Here is a 17,791-nt window from a genome sequence, read left to right on the forward strand (position 1 = left end):
AAAGTGTTACAAATCAACATTGAGAATGAATCACAACATTTTATAAAACAAATTGTGTGATTCCTCAAATAATAACATTTTAGCATGTAATAGGATGAACTGAGTTTAAATAATGAATCGATATAACATGAACCAAATGGAAAAATAAAGCCATTATCAAACGACAGTGGCTTTTTTTAAATTTTTTAAAAAAGTGGTGTCTAGGTAAATTTTGTGACAACCTTAACTTGTATTACTAATTACATGTTATTTTTCATTAACATAGGAATAAAAAGAACTCTAATCAGCATAAACATTTAGAAGAAAAATCTATGGTTTCGGGTACAATTTAAGCATATAGTCAACATAAGAAAGTAAAAGTATGTAATTTCACTATTGATTTGGGTACAGATTCTTCAAACCTTTCTTCAAATATAATTACATATTTGAAAATTTTTGTAAGACAAAATAAAGAATTATTTAAAAAATTGAAAAAATATTGTGAAAATTTTAATCAAAGAAAAAAAATTATTTGACTATCTAAACAATAACATCTTCATATAAAATAGGACGAAGGAAGTATATAACTCTCTGTGTTCTACCTTATTTGATAATATTTTCGTGTCTTTTCAAATAAAATCTACTTATTAGAAGTAAAAAGAGATAAATCAAACTTTGTGGGGGTTACAAGTACAATTTATGGTCACTTTATTTCGGTTATTTAATTTAAACATGCCAGCTAGGTGATGAATAATATTAAAGAATTTATTGTTTTAATTAATTATTTAATCATGCGTAACTACTTGATAACATAATATAAAACATAACAAAATACTAAGCTAATAACAAGGTGAAAAGAGAGGAGACAAAAATTACACAATTAAATAGACAAGAGCAAAATTTTATTTAATTTAATAAATTACCCCAAATAAAAATAATTACAAAACATAAAAAGAAAAAGGGAAGGGAGATTCTAAAAGGCTTTACGGATCAACTTGGATTCTGTTAAAGGAGATACAAAACATATATTCATCGTTTACGGCTCGAGGCAATGTCATCATCTTCGTAGGACCAAAACTACCCCTACCCCACCATCACAAGCATAACGTCCTAAAAGGTGCATAGCGCCCGCGCATAATATCCCAGAGGCATTGACTACTATTTAAACAGGTTTTAGAGTAAAAGAAAAATATATGCTCCTAATAGCCCCCCTAGATACCAAGTCAAACAAATAGGACGAGCATTTAACACAGAAATCTCACATTGGCCTCTAAATTTTAGTCAACATGCTTTCAAACATACATAGTTGTGAAGCTGTCATGCTAGGTGTGTGTGATAACAAAACATAATAATATAGACTAAATAAGAAGTAATAAAATAATATTAACAAGAAGAATATTACAAGGGCCAGTTATTTATTAATCTAGTTTCAATCTGAAACATGATAATTTCATACCGGCACTGATTTATTAGCCGTTTTTTAGTGGTAAAACATTATTCAAAATACAAAATTTATTTATTAATATATTTGAACAGGGCAGATGAGCATGCAGAGGAAGATTTAGCATATGACTTTAAGTGGCGAGAAGTTTAAAGTAGCAGATTTAAAGAAAAGAATTCATTTATTTACAGATTGGAGGACATTGTATTTATCAAGCAAACTTGCATGCAGTAGATCACACATATTGCATAATTCCTAGAGTCATGATTACTGATCAATTTACATGTTAGAAAATATTTAATTTTAAGCCTTTACATATGAGAATTGATTTAACATATTAATATCAATATGCAACACATATAAACATGATTTATTTTGTATATAGCGTTCAAGCCTATATGTTAATTCTTATATCCAAAAATATTCTCCTGCTGTGAGTTACAGAAATTAATTGTTACATCCCAAACACGATCTTTAAAAAAAACTAACATGAGGGAAGATTATAAAGTGAACAGAGAGTCAAAATATATGCAACATTAGGTTGTCTATGCATGGAATCTCTTCATATAGTGTAAGCCTTTAAGTCTTTTTCTGATGGTTAAAGACTATCCTAATGAGAATGAGGTCATCTCTTTATATAGTGGAGGAGAGGGCATGTAATATATGGCAAGAAAAATTTAGGATCAATCACATATTATTTTCCTTATTTAAAGAAAAAACCACATCCGTAATATTATATTAAATTATTTTTGGCTCAATCAAAAATAGTTTTACTATAATATAACAAGTGAGAATCTATTCGACTTCCATTCAGCCAATTATGATCAATTAACATTAATAAATAAAATAATAAGTAAAATTTACCTTAGCCAAGAGACACCAAATCTTTCTTAATTAGCACAATACAATAAAAATCACCTTGGTATCAATTAATCAATTTCAAGTAAGGATATAATAATTATATTAAAGGACGAAAACACAAGTCAAGAAGTAAGTACACATTCTTAATATAATATATTCACAACAAGAAAAGAGAAATATGTCGAGGATCAATCTAAACTCAAGTAGCACTCCCAATTATTAAACAAAATTATTACGACTACTCCAAGTAAAATTGCATCAATTAAAGGGATTAAATCACATTATTGGAGGTAATAAAGAATAGGGACATCTCAAGATAATCAGTGATATCATAACCATACTTGTCAATTTTAACCAAGAATCAACAGTCAATGTATTGTTTAAAATACAAGAGCTAACTTCCACACAGTATTTTTGTGAAGCAGACAATGAGCTAAGGATAAAGACAGCAAGCACACGAATGACACTATAATTCAACTTTCTATCACAAATAAACAGTTTTTAAAATTTGAAAGTCATAACTAGCCGTTCAATTTTAGGACTAAAAGAACTTCTACACAAAACATTCATAGAATTTTCACACATTGCATATAAGAAGAAGAATAAAATTTCTATGATGAGATAAGGATTTTAAAAGAAATATACCCGGAAATATTGGTTAAATATCCGTCTTTTGACCAGTTTGAATCATTCAAAAGCTTCGCCGGAGTTCGCCTTGTTCACTGGTTCGGAGCTGTCGTCTGGAAATGAGAGAGGGGAGAAGAGGCAGGCGACTGGGAGCCGCTGCTGGAGTCGTTTGGTTGCTGGCTTTGCTGCAGTACGCAGGCTGGGGGTTGCCTTGTCGCTGCTGTTCTTTGCCGTCTGGCTGCTGATTTTGTGCCAGGGATTGTTGCGGCTGTTGTTGTTTTTGTTCGCCAGCTAGTAATGTTGTTTCTGCCAGCTGGAGCTACTGGCGCTGCTCCCATCACCAGAATCGCTTGGTTTCTTTGTTTTGCCACACCGGAGAAAGGAGAGGAGAGAAACATAGGCAGCCAGAAGCTGTTGGACTCGCCGCAGCTGCTGTTTTCCTTGCCTTGCTACTGTCCGTCGCCGGAAAGAGAGAGAAGTGAGGAAAGATGAAAAGAGGCGAGGGGAGAGAGAGAGTCGTCGGTTGAGAGAAAAGGTGGGATAGAGGACGGCTAGAGAGGGAGGAGAGGAATATTTTATAAAAATGGAAAAGTTAGGGTTTGGGTCTTTTGATATAAAAAAAAGCAAAGAAAGGATGAGTGAATCTGAACCGTTAATTATTAAATAGACGAGGAGCTGAGATTCAATCAAAAGATGGATGCTCCAGATTATTAGATGAAATATCCAAATCACATTGGATTGGACTTGAATGACCAAAATTGCAATAAAAATTAGCTACAATTGGAACGGAAGAGTGGATATAATTGAAATACAATTGGAACTAAATGGATTAGAATTGAAAGAAATTAGAATAGAATAAACTAGTATTTAAATGATTATGGAGGAAAGTTAAAGAGATAATATCCAATTAAAATCATATAATTATATAAAAGAGAATCTTAGGCCCACCTATGTGGCACAACCATAAACCAGAATTCTCTTTTAACTTATTTATTTCCAAAATTAACCTTACATTTCATGAAAAGTTGTGAATTTTGTGAAACTTGGCGACTTTTACAAAAAGTTCTTACTTTTTATGAAAAGTCAACTTTTACAAAAAGTTGTGACTTTTATGAAAAGTTGCAATTTTTATGAAGAGTTGCGATTTATGAAGCGTTGCAGCTTTAATGAAGAGTTGCGACTTTTATTAAGAGTTGCAACTTTTATGAAAAAATTGTGACTTTAACGAAAAACTATGACTTTTCAAAAGAGATGTGACCTTTTTGATAAGGAACAATAAGCGTTTATTCACACTACCCGTTTTTGTCTATAAATAGAGAGATTTCCTCTCATTTTAAAACAATAAAAATTCTGAACTTCTTTTTCTTCTTCTTCTTCATCTTCTTCTGCAGAATTATATATTCGTGTATTTTGCACATGTTGGGTGACTGACTCACACTGTTGTTTTTGTATCAACACACTTCTGAATAGAATTTCTCTATCATGAGAGGATCTATTTAAACTTCGGGAAGTAGAATGGACTAATATTCTTAAGGGACCAATGTGCATTAAGTGAGCTCAGTTTTTCCTTTATTTTATATCACGACCCAAAAATGGGTGTGATGGCACTCGTCTTATCCCACCAAGACAAGTCAGCCTAAAACCCAATATATAACAAAGTGCGGAAGTAAATGACAATCAAACAACAATTTCTATTATGAAACCAAGTCATATTAATACAATTTCCCAAAACCAGGTTGTCAAGTGCACAAGCCTCTAATGTAAATATAAGAATTGAAATAAAATAGAAGTCTAACATGAAGTTGTCTTTCAAGTAAAAACAAAGTCATAAACTGGAGTAGGAAAGTTCGCTGAGATGACAAGCAACTACCTCACAATCCTCCACAAGATGCCTCGGAAACGAAGAGAATGGAAGGTATCACAAAAATCCAGGCTCGTAACCTACAAAAATTTGTAGAAGCAAGGGGTGAGTACCAAACCACGCGGTACCCAACAAGCAAACCGCTAAACACAAGTTAAGTGAACAAAATACGGGTACTCCTTACACCCTATATAAACCTCCACGCTACAGTCTAACCGTTTACAGTCTACAAAACACACAACTCAATAACCACACTCTATCAGTTTACACATTTTCAATAACAGCTCAATATTCAACAGTCACAAGCTTCACAGAGAAACACTCACAAGATCAGCAAACACGCGTTCAAATTCATCAATAATAGAATGTGCAATGTCATGAGATGCAATGTCAAGCTTAGTGATGCGTGTCTTTCCTAACGATACACACCCGCTGTCTCTCAGTCTGAGACCCATGGGGGACATATTTGTCCATGTATCTGTCGCGGCGCACGACACGACCCTCGATAATAGTAACCTTCGCGGCGCGCGATACGTCCCTCGAAATATAATATCCATCGCGGCGCGCGATACGACCCTCGAAATGGTACATCCTCTTACCACAACCATGTCTCAAGTACAATGCAAATTACATGCTCAAATGAAAAATGAGGAGATAACCATTTTGATACCAAAGCTCAATTTACAACAAGGAATACAACACCAACAAATAAGAAACAAGTCTCCAAATCATTCTCAACATCACACAAGAAAATACACGAATTTCATACGCTTAACAAGGGTTTAGAAATCCACTTGCCTTAGCCAATGGAATAATTACTCTTGGACTTGAGCCTTCCCTTTCCGTTGAGCTTCCAAATCAATGGAATCTATTCAAGTACATAGTCAGAATAAGCTTTCAAAACTACAACAACCATATTTCTATATATCTAGCCTAAATTAAAAATTCACCCAAAACTATAGTCAAGTTCATAAGTTTTGATCCGATTAATATTTCAAGTTTCATATTCTCCGATTCCAAGCGTAGAACTGAGTTTTAACTTTCCAATATTATAAAGTCGAATGATATCCACATAATATCATACTTCAAATATTTAATTACCTTTCTCTATATATTAAAACCTTAATCACTATATGCTAACAAAAAATAATAATAATTAAAATAAAACTAGACAAATTGCTACAGAATAACAAACAGAATCTAAACTATCTACATATTTGCTTCTATTTCACTCATTATTATTTAATCATTAACTACCTCATCATTACTTCATTTAATCCTCACATTATATTTATATATAATGGCAATCTTTGCCAGCATCACACAAATAAGCATCCTATTTTTGTCTTTTCCAATTTACCTACAATTCTTGACCAAAATCCTTAATTGTCCATAACTCCAACGATAACTGTGCTACAGGCGGTCGGCGGTGCACTCTGATTTTCTCATCAAACATTAATTAACTTATAAAATGGATAAGGTTTAGATGTTTGACAATTAGTAGTTTCTCCACAACTCTAAAATCAATTAACAAATTACCGTTCCGTCAAATATACATGCTAACAAAAAAAAAAACAAAGCCATTATCCAACTTGTGTTCAATATACATGTGAAATTGCTTTAAATCATGTATACAATGCGAAATTTTGTTATGAGCAGGTACTTATATGATTGAGATTATGCTTGCCGAAGGTTGCCCTATTTTTTTTTTGGATGCTGCACGACCCACACTTTAGGGTAGTTTCTTTGAAGAATAATAGTTATACCTCAAAAGTGGAAAACCCCACTACTTATTTTAATTTGTATGGGTCAAGTAGTCTGAGGTCTTAAATAAATTAACACTTTAGTCCATTAATTATTAGTTAATTAACTTAAGTTAAACAAATATTTAAAAATTCTAAAGAGGATCTTTCGGATCATTACATTATCCACCACAAAAAATAATGTTCGTCCTCGAACATAAAGTAAAATAAAGTACCTGATGCTTCAAAAAGTTGAGGATATCTGGCACGCATGTCAGACTCTGTCTCCCAAGTTGCCTCTCCCAATGATCGGTGCTTCCATTGCACCTTCACTGAAGCAATCTCCTTGGTCCTAAGCTTTCGAACCTGCCTATCCAAAATAGCTATAGGCTCCTCCTCAAATGTCAAGTCTGGACCCAACTCCACGGAATCGAGTGAAAGCACATGAGATTCGTCCGGAATATACTTCCGAAGCATAGAGACATGAAAAACAGGATGTACAGCTGACAAACTAGGTGGCAAGGCCATCTTATAGGCCACCTCTCCCACTCGGCTTAAAATCTCAAAAGGGCCAATGAATCTAGGACTAAGCTTGCCCTTCTTTCCGAACCTCATCACACCCTTCATGGGTGATACTCGGAGCCAAACATGATCACCCTCCATAAACACCAAGGCTCTGCATAACTCTTTTGTCGACTCTGAGCTGTCAATAATCTATACTGAATCATAACGACTTGCTCCATAGCATCTCCCAGCAAGTCTGTATCCAAAGAGTCCATCTCCGCCGAATCAAACCAACCAATCGGAGACCTACACCGCCTTCCATACAACGCCTCAAATGGGGCCATCTGGATACTAGAGTGGTAACTGTTATTATAGGCAAACTCCGCTAATGGTAAATGTTGATCCCATCTAGCACCAAAATCGATCATACACGCTCGAAGCATATCTTCTAATACCTGAATGGTCCGCTCAGATTGACCATCTGTTTGAGGGTGAAATGCCGTACTCATATCTAACTGAGTACCCAGACCATGTTGTAATGCCTTCCAGAAATGAGAATTAAATAGTGAACCTCGATCTGATATGATAGAAATAGGAACTCCATGTAGTCGAACAATTTGACTGATATATAGCTCGGCTAACTTTTCTGCTGTATACTTCACCCGAACCGGAATGAAGTGGGCAGACTTGGTTAGCCTATCAACAACAACCCAAATAGAGTCATAACCACCCACTGTGGTAGGCAAACCCACAACAAAGTCCATAGTAATCCGCTCCCACTTCCAAGTAGGAATAGGCATCCTCTGAGATACACCCCCGGGCCGCTGGTGCTCACACTTGACCTGCTGGCAAGTCAAACACCTCGAAACAAAGTCTGAAATATCTCTCTTCATTCCACACCACCAGTAATGCTGACTCAGATCATGATACATCTTCGCCGCTCCCGGATGGATGGAATACCGAGAACAATGGGCCTCCTCAAGAATCAATCTAATCAAATCGCCTGTCCTGGGCACACAAATTCTGCCTCCGATCCGCAAGACACCATCAGAATCAAGGACAGCCTCCTTAGCTTCCCCTCTCAATACTTTGTCTCGAATGAGACATAATTTTTCATCATCAAACTGGTGTGCACGGATTTGCTCGACTAAAGAAGACCGAGCCTCAATAAAAGCAATCATCCCATCACTCTCTTCTGAAATCTGCAAGCGGACAAGACTGTTAGCTAATATCTGCACATCTCTAGCCAATGGTCTCTCCTCAATACTAAGCGCTGCAAGACTCCCCATGCTAGGAGTCTTCCTACTCAGAGCATCGGCCACAACATTGGCCTTTCCTGGATGATACAAAATGGTCACATCATAGTCCTTCAGCAACTCAAGCCATCTCCGTTGCCTCAAGTTCAAATCCCTCTGGCTAAAGATATACTGAAGACTCCGATGATCAGTGAAGATCTCACAATGCACTCCACACAAATAATGACGCCATAACTTCAGTACAAATACCACAGCCGCTAACTCCAGATCATGAGTAGGGTAGTTCTTCTCATGGGACTTCAATTGCCTAGAAGCATAAGCAATCACTTTCCCCTTCTGCATCAACACACCACCCAAACCAACTCCTGAAGCATCACAATACACAGTAAAGTCTACACCTTCCTCAGGTAGAGTCAACACAGGAGCAGAAGTCAACAAAGTCTTGAGCTTTTGAAAACTCTCCTCACACTCATCAGACCACTGAAAACCCACATCCTGTCGAGTCAATCTAGTCAATGGAGCTGCAATAGTAGAGAAACTCTGAACAAATCGTCGATAATAGCCTGCCAATCCCACAAAACTCCTAATCTCAGTAGGTGAAGTAGGTCGCGTCCAGCCTCTAACTGCCTCAATTTTGGCCGGATCTACTCTAATACCCTCCTTGGACACCACGTGCCCCAAGAATGTCACAGAAGTAAGCCAGAACTCACACTTTGAGAACTTGGCATACAACTTCTCTTCTCTCAACCTCTGAAGTACAATCCTCAGGTGTCGGACATGGTCCTCCTCAGTCTTAGAGTAAACCAAGATGTCATCGATGAAAACAATCACAAAAGAATCAAGGTATGGTCGAAACACCCCATTCATCAACTCCATGAATGCTGCAGGGGCATTAGTCAATCCGAAGGACATCACTAGAAACTCATAATGCCCATACCGGGTCCGAAAAGCTGTCTTAGGGATATCTGATGCCCTAATCTTCAACTGATGATACCCAGACCTCAAATCAATCTTAGAGAACAATGATGCTCCCTGTAACTGATCAAATAAGTCATCAATACGCGGAAGAGGATACTTATTCTTCACTGTTACCTTGTTCAACTGTCTGTAATCAATACACATTCTCATAGTCCCATCCTTCTTCTTCACAAATAATACAGGGGCACCCCAAGGTGATACACTAGGGCGAATAAAACCCTTACTCAATAAATCCTGCAACTGATCCTTCAATTCTTTCAACTCTGCTGGAGCCATACGGTATGGAGGGATAGAAATAGGCTTAGTGCCCGGCTCCAAATCAATAGCAAAATCGATATCCCTATCGGGAGGAACACCTGGAAGATCAGAAGGAAATACATCGAGAAACTCCTGAACCACGGGAACAGATTCCATGGGAGGTGGTTCAACACTAGTATCCCGAATAAAAGCTAAGTAAGACAAACACCCCCTCTCCACCAACCTCTGAGCACGGATAAAAGAGATGACCTTTCTAGGATAAGAACCACTAACACTCTTCCACTCAACCCTCGGAACACCAGGCATTGCTAAAGTCACAGTCTTGGCATTACAATCAAGGACAGCATGATAAGGAGAAAGCCAATCCATACCCAAGATAACATCAAAGTCCACCATCCCCAGAATGATTAAGTCTACCCAAGTGTCATACCCAGCCAAAGAAACAAGACAGGATCGATACACTCGATCCACCACTAAGGGCTTACCCACGGGTGTAGAAACACGAATAGGTACAGTCATGCTATCACATATCATATCAAATTTAGCAGCAAAATACGTAGACACATAAGAGAATGTAGAACCTGGATCAAACAACACAGACGCAGGTCGATGGCATACTGGGATGATACCTGTAATAACAGTATCAGAGGTCTCCGCCTCAGGTCTCCCGGGGAAAGCATAGCAGTGGCCTCCTCGTCCACCTCTATCCTGGGTGGTACATCTACCCCCACTCTGCTGAGCTGCAACACCACTACTAGAAACTCTATCACCTCTACCTGACTGAACTCTGCCACGACCTCTACCCTGTGGTGCTGGTGGTCTAGTCTGGAATGAAGAATTAGGTCGAGGCCCACCACGACCCCTTTGTGAAGTACACTGCCGCATTAGATGATCGGGATCTCCACAAGTAAAACAAAATCTCTGACCTGGGAACTGTTGTGTGGACCCTGAAAACCCACTATAATTGCCTCGCCCTGTAGGTCGCTGCTGTGAACCGTACGAGCCCTGACCCGGGCCATAAGAACCCCTAGATGTCTGGCCACCCTCAAATGTCGGTATAAATGCATGAATAGGTCCCCGCTGCTGAAAAGAACCACTCACTCTATGTGATCCCCTACCTCCAGATGAGGCACCATGAAACTGACCTGATATACGAGCTCTTTTAGGGTCCCCAAACTCCTCTCTCTCCATCAATTCCGCCTCTTTGGCGGCGCTCACAATGGACTGGAAAGAAGCCCCCTCCCTAGATGTCCGAAACACTAGATGTACGAAACACAGCTGACCTGATAGAGAAAGTCAATCCCCTCACAAATCTGCGGATCCTCTCTATCTCATTTGGAATAATGGCCAACGCATGTCTAGACAACTGGCAAAAACGCGCCTCATACTCTGTAACCGATAAACCATCCTGTCTCAGACTCTCAAACCTCAAGCGACTCTCCTCTCTCACGCTCCATGGGATAAAACGATCTTGGAATGCACTAGCATACTGCTCCCAAGTCACTGGAGGAGATCCAACTGGCAAACCCCCCGAATAAGTCCTCCACCAGTCTCTCGCTGGTCCACGAAGCTGGAGTGTAGCATATCGAACCCTATGTGACTCAGCTAATCCAACCACCTCTAGTAAATCTCAGCAGGTAGTTAGAAACTCATGAGCGTCCTCGCTCTTCCCTCCCTGAAACTGAGGTGGGTCCATCTTTCGAAATCTCTCATACCTACGCTGCTCATCCTCTGTCAGAACAACCATCGATGCAACTTGACCCCCAACTGCTGGTGCAACATCATTATGAACCGCGGGATCTACTGGTAGTTGCCCCACCGCATCTGAACAACTGGAGTTTGTTGCTGCTCTAGGGTCTGAGCCCCCTCTCTAGTACGAGAGTCAGGTGGTGTGGTAGTCGCCCCACCACCCTGAGAAAAGCCCTCTAGCACACTTAACACCCTCAATAGTGTATCCTGAAGCAAAGGTGTGCCTACAGGATCTGGAGGAACCTGGTCCTCTCTGTCATCAATCTGAGGTTCTGTAGAGACCTCTCTAGCACGACCTCTCACTGATGCTGCTCCACGTCCATGACCTCTGGCTACTGTCGTACTACTAGCACGACCTCTAGCTCGAGATCTACCCCTACCTCTAGCTGGGGCCTCAACAACTGCCTCGGGAAGTGCCTCCCCTCTACCACCAGTAACATTAGTTCAAGTCCTCGTCATCTGTCAAAAGAGTATACAACTCAGTACTAAAGAAGTTGACTACGCACGATGAGAAAGAATGAACAAAAAGAAGTTTCCTAGTAATCCTCGTAGCCTCTCAAAGATAAGTACAGACGTCTCCGTACTGATCCTTGAGACTCTACGTAGACTCGGCTTGTATACATGTGAGACCTATGAACCTGGAGCTCTGGTACCATTTTGTCACGACCCAAAAATGGGTGTGATGGCACTCGTCTTATCCCACCAAGACAAGTCAGCCTAAAACCCAATATATAACAAAGTGCGGAAGTAAATGACAATCAAACAACAATTTCTATTATGAAACCAAGTCATATTAATTCAATTTCCCAAAACCAGGTTGTCACGTGCACAAGCCTCTAATGTAAATATTAGAATTGAAATAAAATATAAGTCTAACATGAAGTTGTCTTTCAAGTAAAAACAAAGTCATAAACTGGAGTAGGAAAGTTCGCTGAGATGACAAGCAGCTACCTCACAATCCTCCACAAGATGCCTCGGAAACGAAGAGAATGGAAGGTATCACAAAAATCCAGGCTCGTAACCTACAAAAATTTGTAGAAGCAAGGGGTGAGTACCAAACCACGCGGTACCCAACAAGCAAACCTCTAAACACAAGTTAAGTGAACAAAATACGGGTACTCCTTACACCCTATATATACCTCCACGCTACAGTCTAACCGTTTACAGTCTACCAAACACACAACTCAATAACCACACTCTATCAGTTTACACATTTTCAATAACAGCTCAATATTCAACAGTCACAAGCTTCACAGAGAAACACTCACAAGATCAGCAAACACGCGTTCAAAATCATCAATAATAGAATGTGCAATGTCATGAGATGCAATGTCAAGCATAGTGATGCATGTCTTTCCTAACGATACACACCCGCTGTCTCTCAGTCTGGGACCCATGGGTGACATATTTGTCCATGTATCTGTCGCGGCGCACGACACGACCCTCGATAATAGTAACTTTCGCGGCGCGCGATACGTCCCTCGAAATATAATATCCATCGCGGCGCGCGATACGACCCTCGAAATAGTACATCCTCTTACCACAACCATGTCTCAGATACAATGCAAATGACATGCTCAAATGAAAATGAGGAGATAACCATTTTGATAACAAAGCGGAATTTACTACAAGGATTACAACACCAACAAATAAGCAACAAGTCTCCAAGTCATTCTCAACACTACACAAGGTAATACACGAATTTCATACGCTTAACAAGGGTTTAGAAATCCACTTGCCTTAGCCAATGGAATAATTACTCTTGGACTTGAGCCTTCCCTTTCCGTTGAGCTTCCAAATCAATGGATTCTATTCAAGTACATAGTCAGAATAAGCTTTCAAAACTACAACAACCATATTGCTATATATCTAGACTAAATTAAAATTTCACCCAAAACTATAGTCAAGTTCATAAGTTTTGATCCGATTAATATGTCAAGTTTCATATTCTCCGATTCCAAGCCTAGAACTGAGTTTTAACTTTCCAATATTATAAATTCGAATGATATCCACATAATATCATACTTCCAATATTTAATTACCTTTCTCTATATATTAAAACCTTAATCACTATATGCTAACAAAAAATAATAATAATAAAAATAAAACTAGACAAATTGCTACAGAATAACAAACAGAATCTAAACTATCTACATATTTGCTTCTATTTCACTCATTATTATTTAATCATTAACTACCTCATCATTACTTCATTTAATCCTCACATTATATTTATATATAATGGCAATCTTTGCCAGCATCACACAAATAAGCATCCTATTTTTGTCTTTTCCAATTTACCTACAATTCTTGACCAAAATCCTTAATTGTCCATAACTCCAACGATAACTGTGCTACAGGCGGTCGGCGGTGCACTCTGATTTTCTCATCAAACATTAATTAACTTATAAAATGGATAAGGTTTAGATGTTTGACAATTAGTAGTTTCTCCACAACTCTAAAATCAATTAACAAATTACCGTTCCGTCAACTATATATGCTGACCAAAAAAAAAAAAACAAAGCCATTATCCAACTTGTGTTCAATATACATGTGAAATTGCTTTAAATCATGTATACAATGCGAAATTTTGTTATGAGCAGGTACTTACATGATTGAGATTATGCTTGCCGAAGGTTGCCCTATTTTTTTTTTGGATGCTGCACGACCCACACTTTAGAGTAGTTTTTCTTTGAAGAATAATAGTTATACCTCAAAAGTGCAAAACCCCACTACTTATTTTAATTTATATGGGTCAAGTAGTCTGAGGTCTTAAATAAATTAACACTTTAGTCCTTTAATTATTAGTTAATTAACTTAAGTTAAACAAATATTCAAAAATTCTAAAGAGGATCTTTCGGATCATTACATTTTATTATTACAGATTCTGGTATGTTTTTTACAATCACTAATTTGAGCTTATTTTATTTATTTTATTTATTTTATTTATTTTTGTGTCCATGTTTGAAACTTTGTTGTTTATATTTATGCTTTTGATCATTATGTTGAAGTAAATACATCTTAATTAAGAGTATCATGTAATCATTAGACTATTGCTCTCATGTAGATTAGAATTCTTAAACTTGTGAAATAAATTACTTTAATATTTATAGAGTTTTTAGTGGCTAAAAGATCTATGAGATGTGCAATAAAGGACTTTAAATGTTAAGAAGTTAGGGTGGTTCAACACTACCTTGGAGTTTTATTTATTCAACTTTCTTTGTCGATGTGTTCAATCGATAAATGATATTCAAAAAATAAAGGAATGTAGTGGGATGGTAAGTATTGTACTCAACTTTAATCTAACGTTTGGGGTTCAAATGTTAGGTTGGAGTAATCAATTACCCCTCAAAGTAGGATGGATCTATATTAATGAAATATTAAAGAAATAATTACCTCCTTATAAACTTTGGATTAAATCCCAAAAATAATAAAGTTTTAACCATATTAATCAAAACATAAACAATTAAATATGTCTTTTGTCTATCAAAGTAGTGTCATCGACTGCTTAAAATTTTTAATAAGGGACCTGCCAAGACATCATCTAATCCAAATTATTTTAGCAACATATGTTATTTCATTGAACTCCAATAGATGTTTTTTAATATTTTAATTAATTTATCAAGTAGGTAAATAATTATATAAGATGTATAATATTTAGATTTTGTATGTAGCGGTGTTGAGTAGGAGAAAAACTCTCGCATAATGAATATAATGTTTTAAAACTTTTCAAAAATACAAATTTAGCCAGTGAAACAATTGCATATCTTTTGTAAAGACTTTGGTGATGAACAACACAGTAAAATGAAGAATTAATAACAATATTTGTAAACACTTAGAATCAAATCTTTTTCGTTGTAAGATTAAAAAACATTTCATTTCCTCTTTGGATAAAATATTCTTGACAATTTATTGTAGGGTTGTACCCTCTCAAAAACACATGTATTATCATATGTTCAGAAGTAGATTATTAACATAGTTCACAACCGCGCGAAGCGCGGGCAGTTTACCTAGTACTATATATTTTTTAATAATTTTATACAATTAAACATACTTAAATTTTTAAACATTAAAGTAAATAATTATTTGAAAATTTATTAATAATCTTAAAATATTTTAATAATAATTTTTTTATAAAGTATTCATACTAAAATATATATTTTTGGACAAAACCAACTACATTTTAAACTCGAAATGTATTTTTAAAAAAATGTATTTATTTGAATAATATTTCTAAAATAGTTAAAGGTCGTAAGATTGGGTGTCAACAAAAATACAAGTATAACATAAACAAATAAATAAAAATTTTAATCGAAAATAATATGAACCCCCAAAAAGATACATTCGAATTAATAGTTTAGAAAACATTGGAAAGAACGAAAAAAAAAAATTCTAGATCATGAAATGACAACAACAACTTATTTATCAAAATCATTTTTTTATTTTTAGAAAATGGAAACCGAAAAAGTAAAAAAAATCACCTACATCAGTAGTTTGAAAAAGTAAGTTTGCAGATATCAACCACAGACGACATAGATTGAAAAATTGTTTCGATAACTCCGCCTTAATGAACTATGAAATAAACATCGAAACGAACGTAATAAAGAAAATCTAGACTCTAAGATCCTGAAATCAGAAGAACAAATAATTTATCAACATCCTTAAAATAAAAATAAAAAACCCCAAAATTGAAGTTAGATTAACATTTTCCACATCTATGACAACATTCGTTATTAATTAAGAAATCTTTTTATGTCTTTTACTAAATTCTACATGTCCATACACTCATCATCCTAGCTCGTCGTTTATCAAAATCAACCATATTTCTTTTATGCATTGTAAAAAATAAATATTAATAAAATGAAAACTAAAACAAATAAATTCTTTCCTTAATTATAAACATATACATTCCATTATTTGCATGAAAAACAAATAATATTTAAAAAGATCATATCAACACCAATAAAACACAACAAAAAGTACCTTGGTTTCTTGATTCTTGATTTAGTGTGCATAAAGGAACAAAGAAATAAACTAACAAAAATTTAAAGAAGTTTGATTTTTTTTGGACTATTATAATTTTATTAGTTAATGTGTGAAGAGGTCTTTTGGATTAGAAAAATAAATATAATATATGGACAAATTTGGATGATAATAATAAATAATTTCAACTATTCACAGAAGATCTGGGCTTTTCCTTTTTCTTGTTTGTTTTACATTATCCGGAATGTGTTTAAGTCAACTTGCCTACGACTTCATTAGTTTTATTTAGCATATGCAACTTCCTATCAACACCTGTATCATGTAATCTTAGATTGAGACAAATATATGATTTCAAGTTTATGAATTTCTATTGTGACTCACTGTCACAACCCAAAACGAGCCGCGAGTGGCACCCACACTTATCTTACTAGGTGAGCGAACCAACAATCTAAACCCCAACGTTTACCAGTATATAAATTTTGAATAGTAAATAAAAGGCGGAAGATCCAAAACTCATTAACGAAATCAATTAAATAAACTTCTAAAGTATAATACTTATCATCCCCAAAATCTGGAAGTCATCACATCAAGAACATCTATCCTCAAATTACTAAGTCTAAGAGTATTTAAGAACTAAAATAAGTAAAACGATAGTCCATGTCCGAGCTTCAAGGACATCAAGACGTGAATGAAAGAATCCAGTCCGAGCTAGGAACAATAGCTCACCCTGAAATCTGACGTGCTGAAGACTGGCTAGAGTTGCGGACGAGTCGAAGTCACAGGTGCACTTGCTGCACTCCACAAAACAACAAGAAGAACATAAAAGTAGGGGTCAGTACAAGGAAAAAGTACTGAGTAGGTATCATCGGCCAACTCAAAATAGAAAGCAATATATATGATAATAATGTAAAACCAACCATAATACTCAACAGGTGACAATCAACAAGTAAAAGAACCATTGGCAACAACCTCAAGCACATCTATGAGGACTCAAGCCTCCACACCATACTCATTTGGGAAATAGATTCTTCGAAATTTAGTATATTAACTAAATTCAAGATTACTTCTCCTTAATCTTATCGTGTCGGAACGTGACACTCCGATCCCCTAATGCTACGTGTCGGAACGTGACACTCTGATCCATTATTCCTATGTGTCGGAACGTGATACTCCGATCCATTATTCCTACGTGTCGGAACGTGACACTCCGATCCATCTATCTCATTATTTCAGTTCATCAAGCTTTCTTTATGTCAAGCATCATCTTAATAGAGAGGATTTAAGATTAAAGATTCAACAATCTCATCATTCTAACCACCACAATTATACGATCACAACATACAAACACACAATCAAGTATATAGAAGACTTTACAATACCACCCAATACATATCAATCGCTATTAAGAGTTTACTATCACATAGCATAAACCATAACCTACCTCCACCGAATAATCATGATCAAGAAAGCTATCTCCCCAATGCTTTTTTGCTTTCCTCTTCGTTCTCTCTCTCGCTCGTTCGTTCTCTTTCTGTCTTTTTCTTTTTCTTCT

At 36.3% G+C, this 17,791-nt stretch overlaps 1 protein-coding gene across 1 annotated transcript; it reads right to left on the reverse strand.

The window, feature by feature from the left end:
- Positions 1–3,590: 3,590 nt before the first annotated feature.
- On the reverse strand, positions 3,591–10,698 carry LOC114075138. Its single transcript, XM_027913425.1, has 8 exons — positions 9,984–10,698; positions 9,628–9,815; positions 7,979–9,108; positions 7,587–7,711; positions 7,471–7,496; positions 7,181–7,359; positions 6,748–7,064; positions 3,591–3,682 (listed from the first exon to the last, which is right to left on the reverse strand). The coding sequence occupies exons 1-8, from the start codon at positions 10,696–10,698 to the stop codon at positions 3,591–3,593; spliced, it is 2,772 nt and encodes a 923-aa protein (XP_027769226.1).
- Between the last annotated feature and the right edge of the window lie 7,093 nt (positions 10,699–17,791).

This window comes from Solanum pennellii, chromosome 1, assembly GCF_001406875.1.
Source record: "Solanum pennellii chromosome 1, SPENNV200".
Classification (NCBI taxonomy): Eukaryota; Viridiplantae; Streptophyta; class Magnoliopsida; order Solanales; family Solanaceae; genus Solanum; species Solanum pennellii.

Excerpts from the sequence above, each read along its gene's own strand:
- LOC114075138 (XM_027913425.1), bottom strand. The coding sequence starts at position 10,698 with ATGGAGAGAGAGGAGTTTGGGGACCCTAAAAGAGCTCGTATATCAGGT. Across the intron at positions 9,109-9,627 it reads TGGTTCAGGAGTTTCTCGAT|TCTTTTGTGATTGTTTTCAT; the intron begins GTATTTCCTTCT and ends CCATACCTTGAT. Across the intron at positions 7,497-7,586 it reads TTCTATCATATCAGATCGAG|ATGGTCAATCTGAGCGGACC; the intron begins GTTCACTATTTA and ends ACCCTCAAACAG.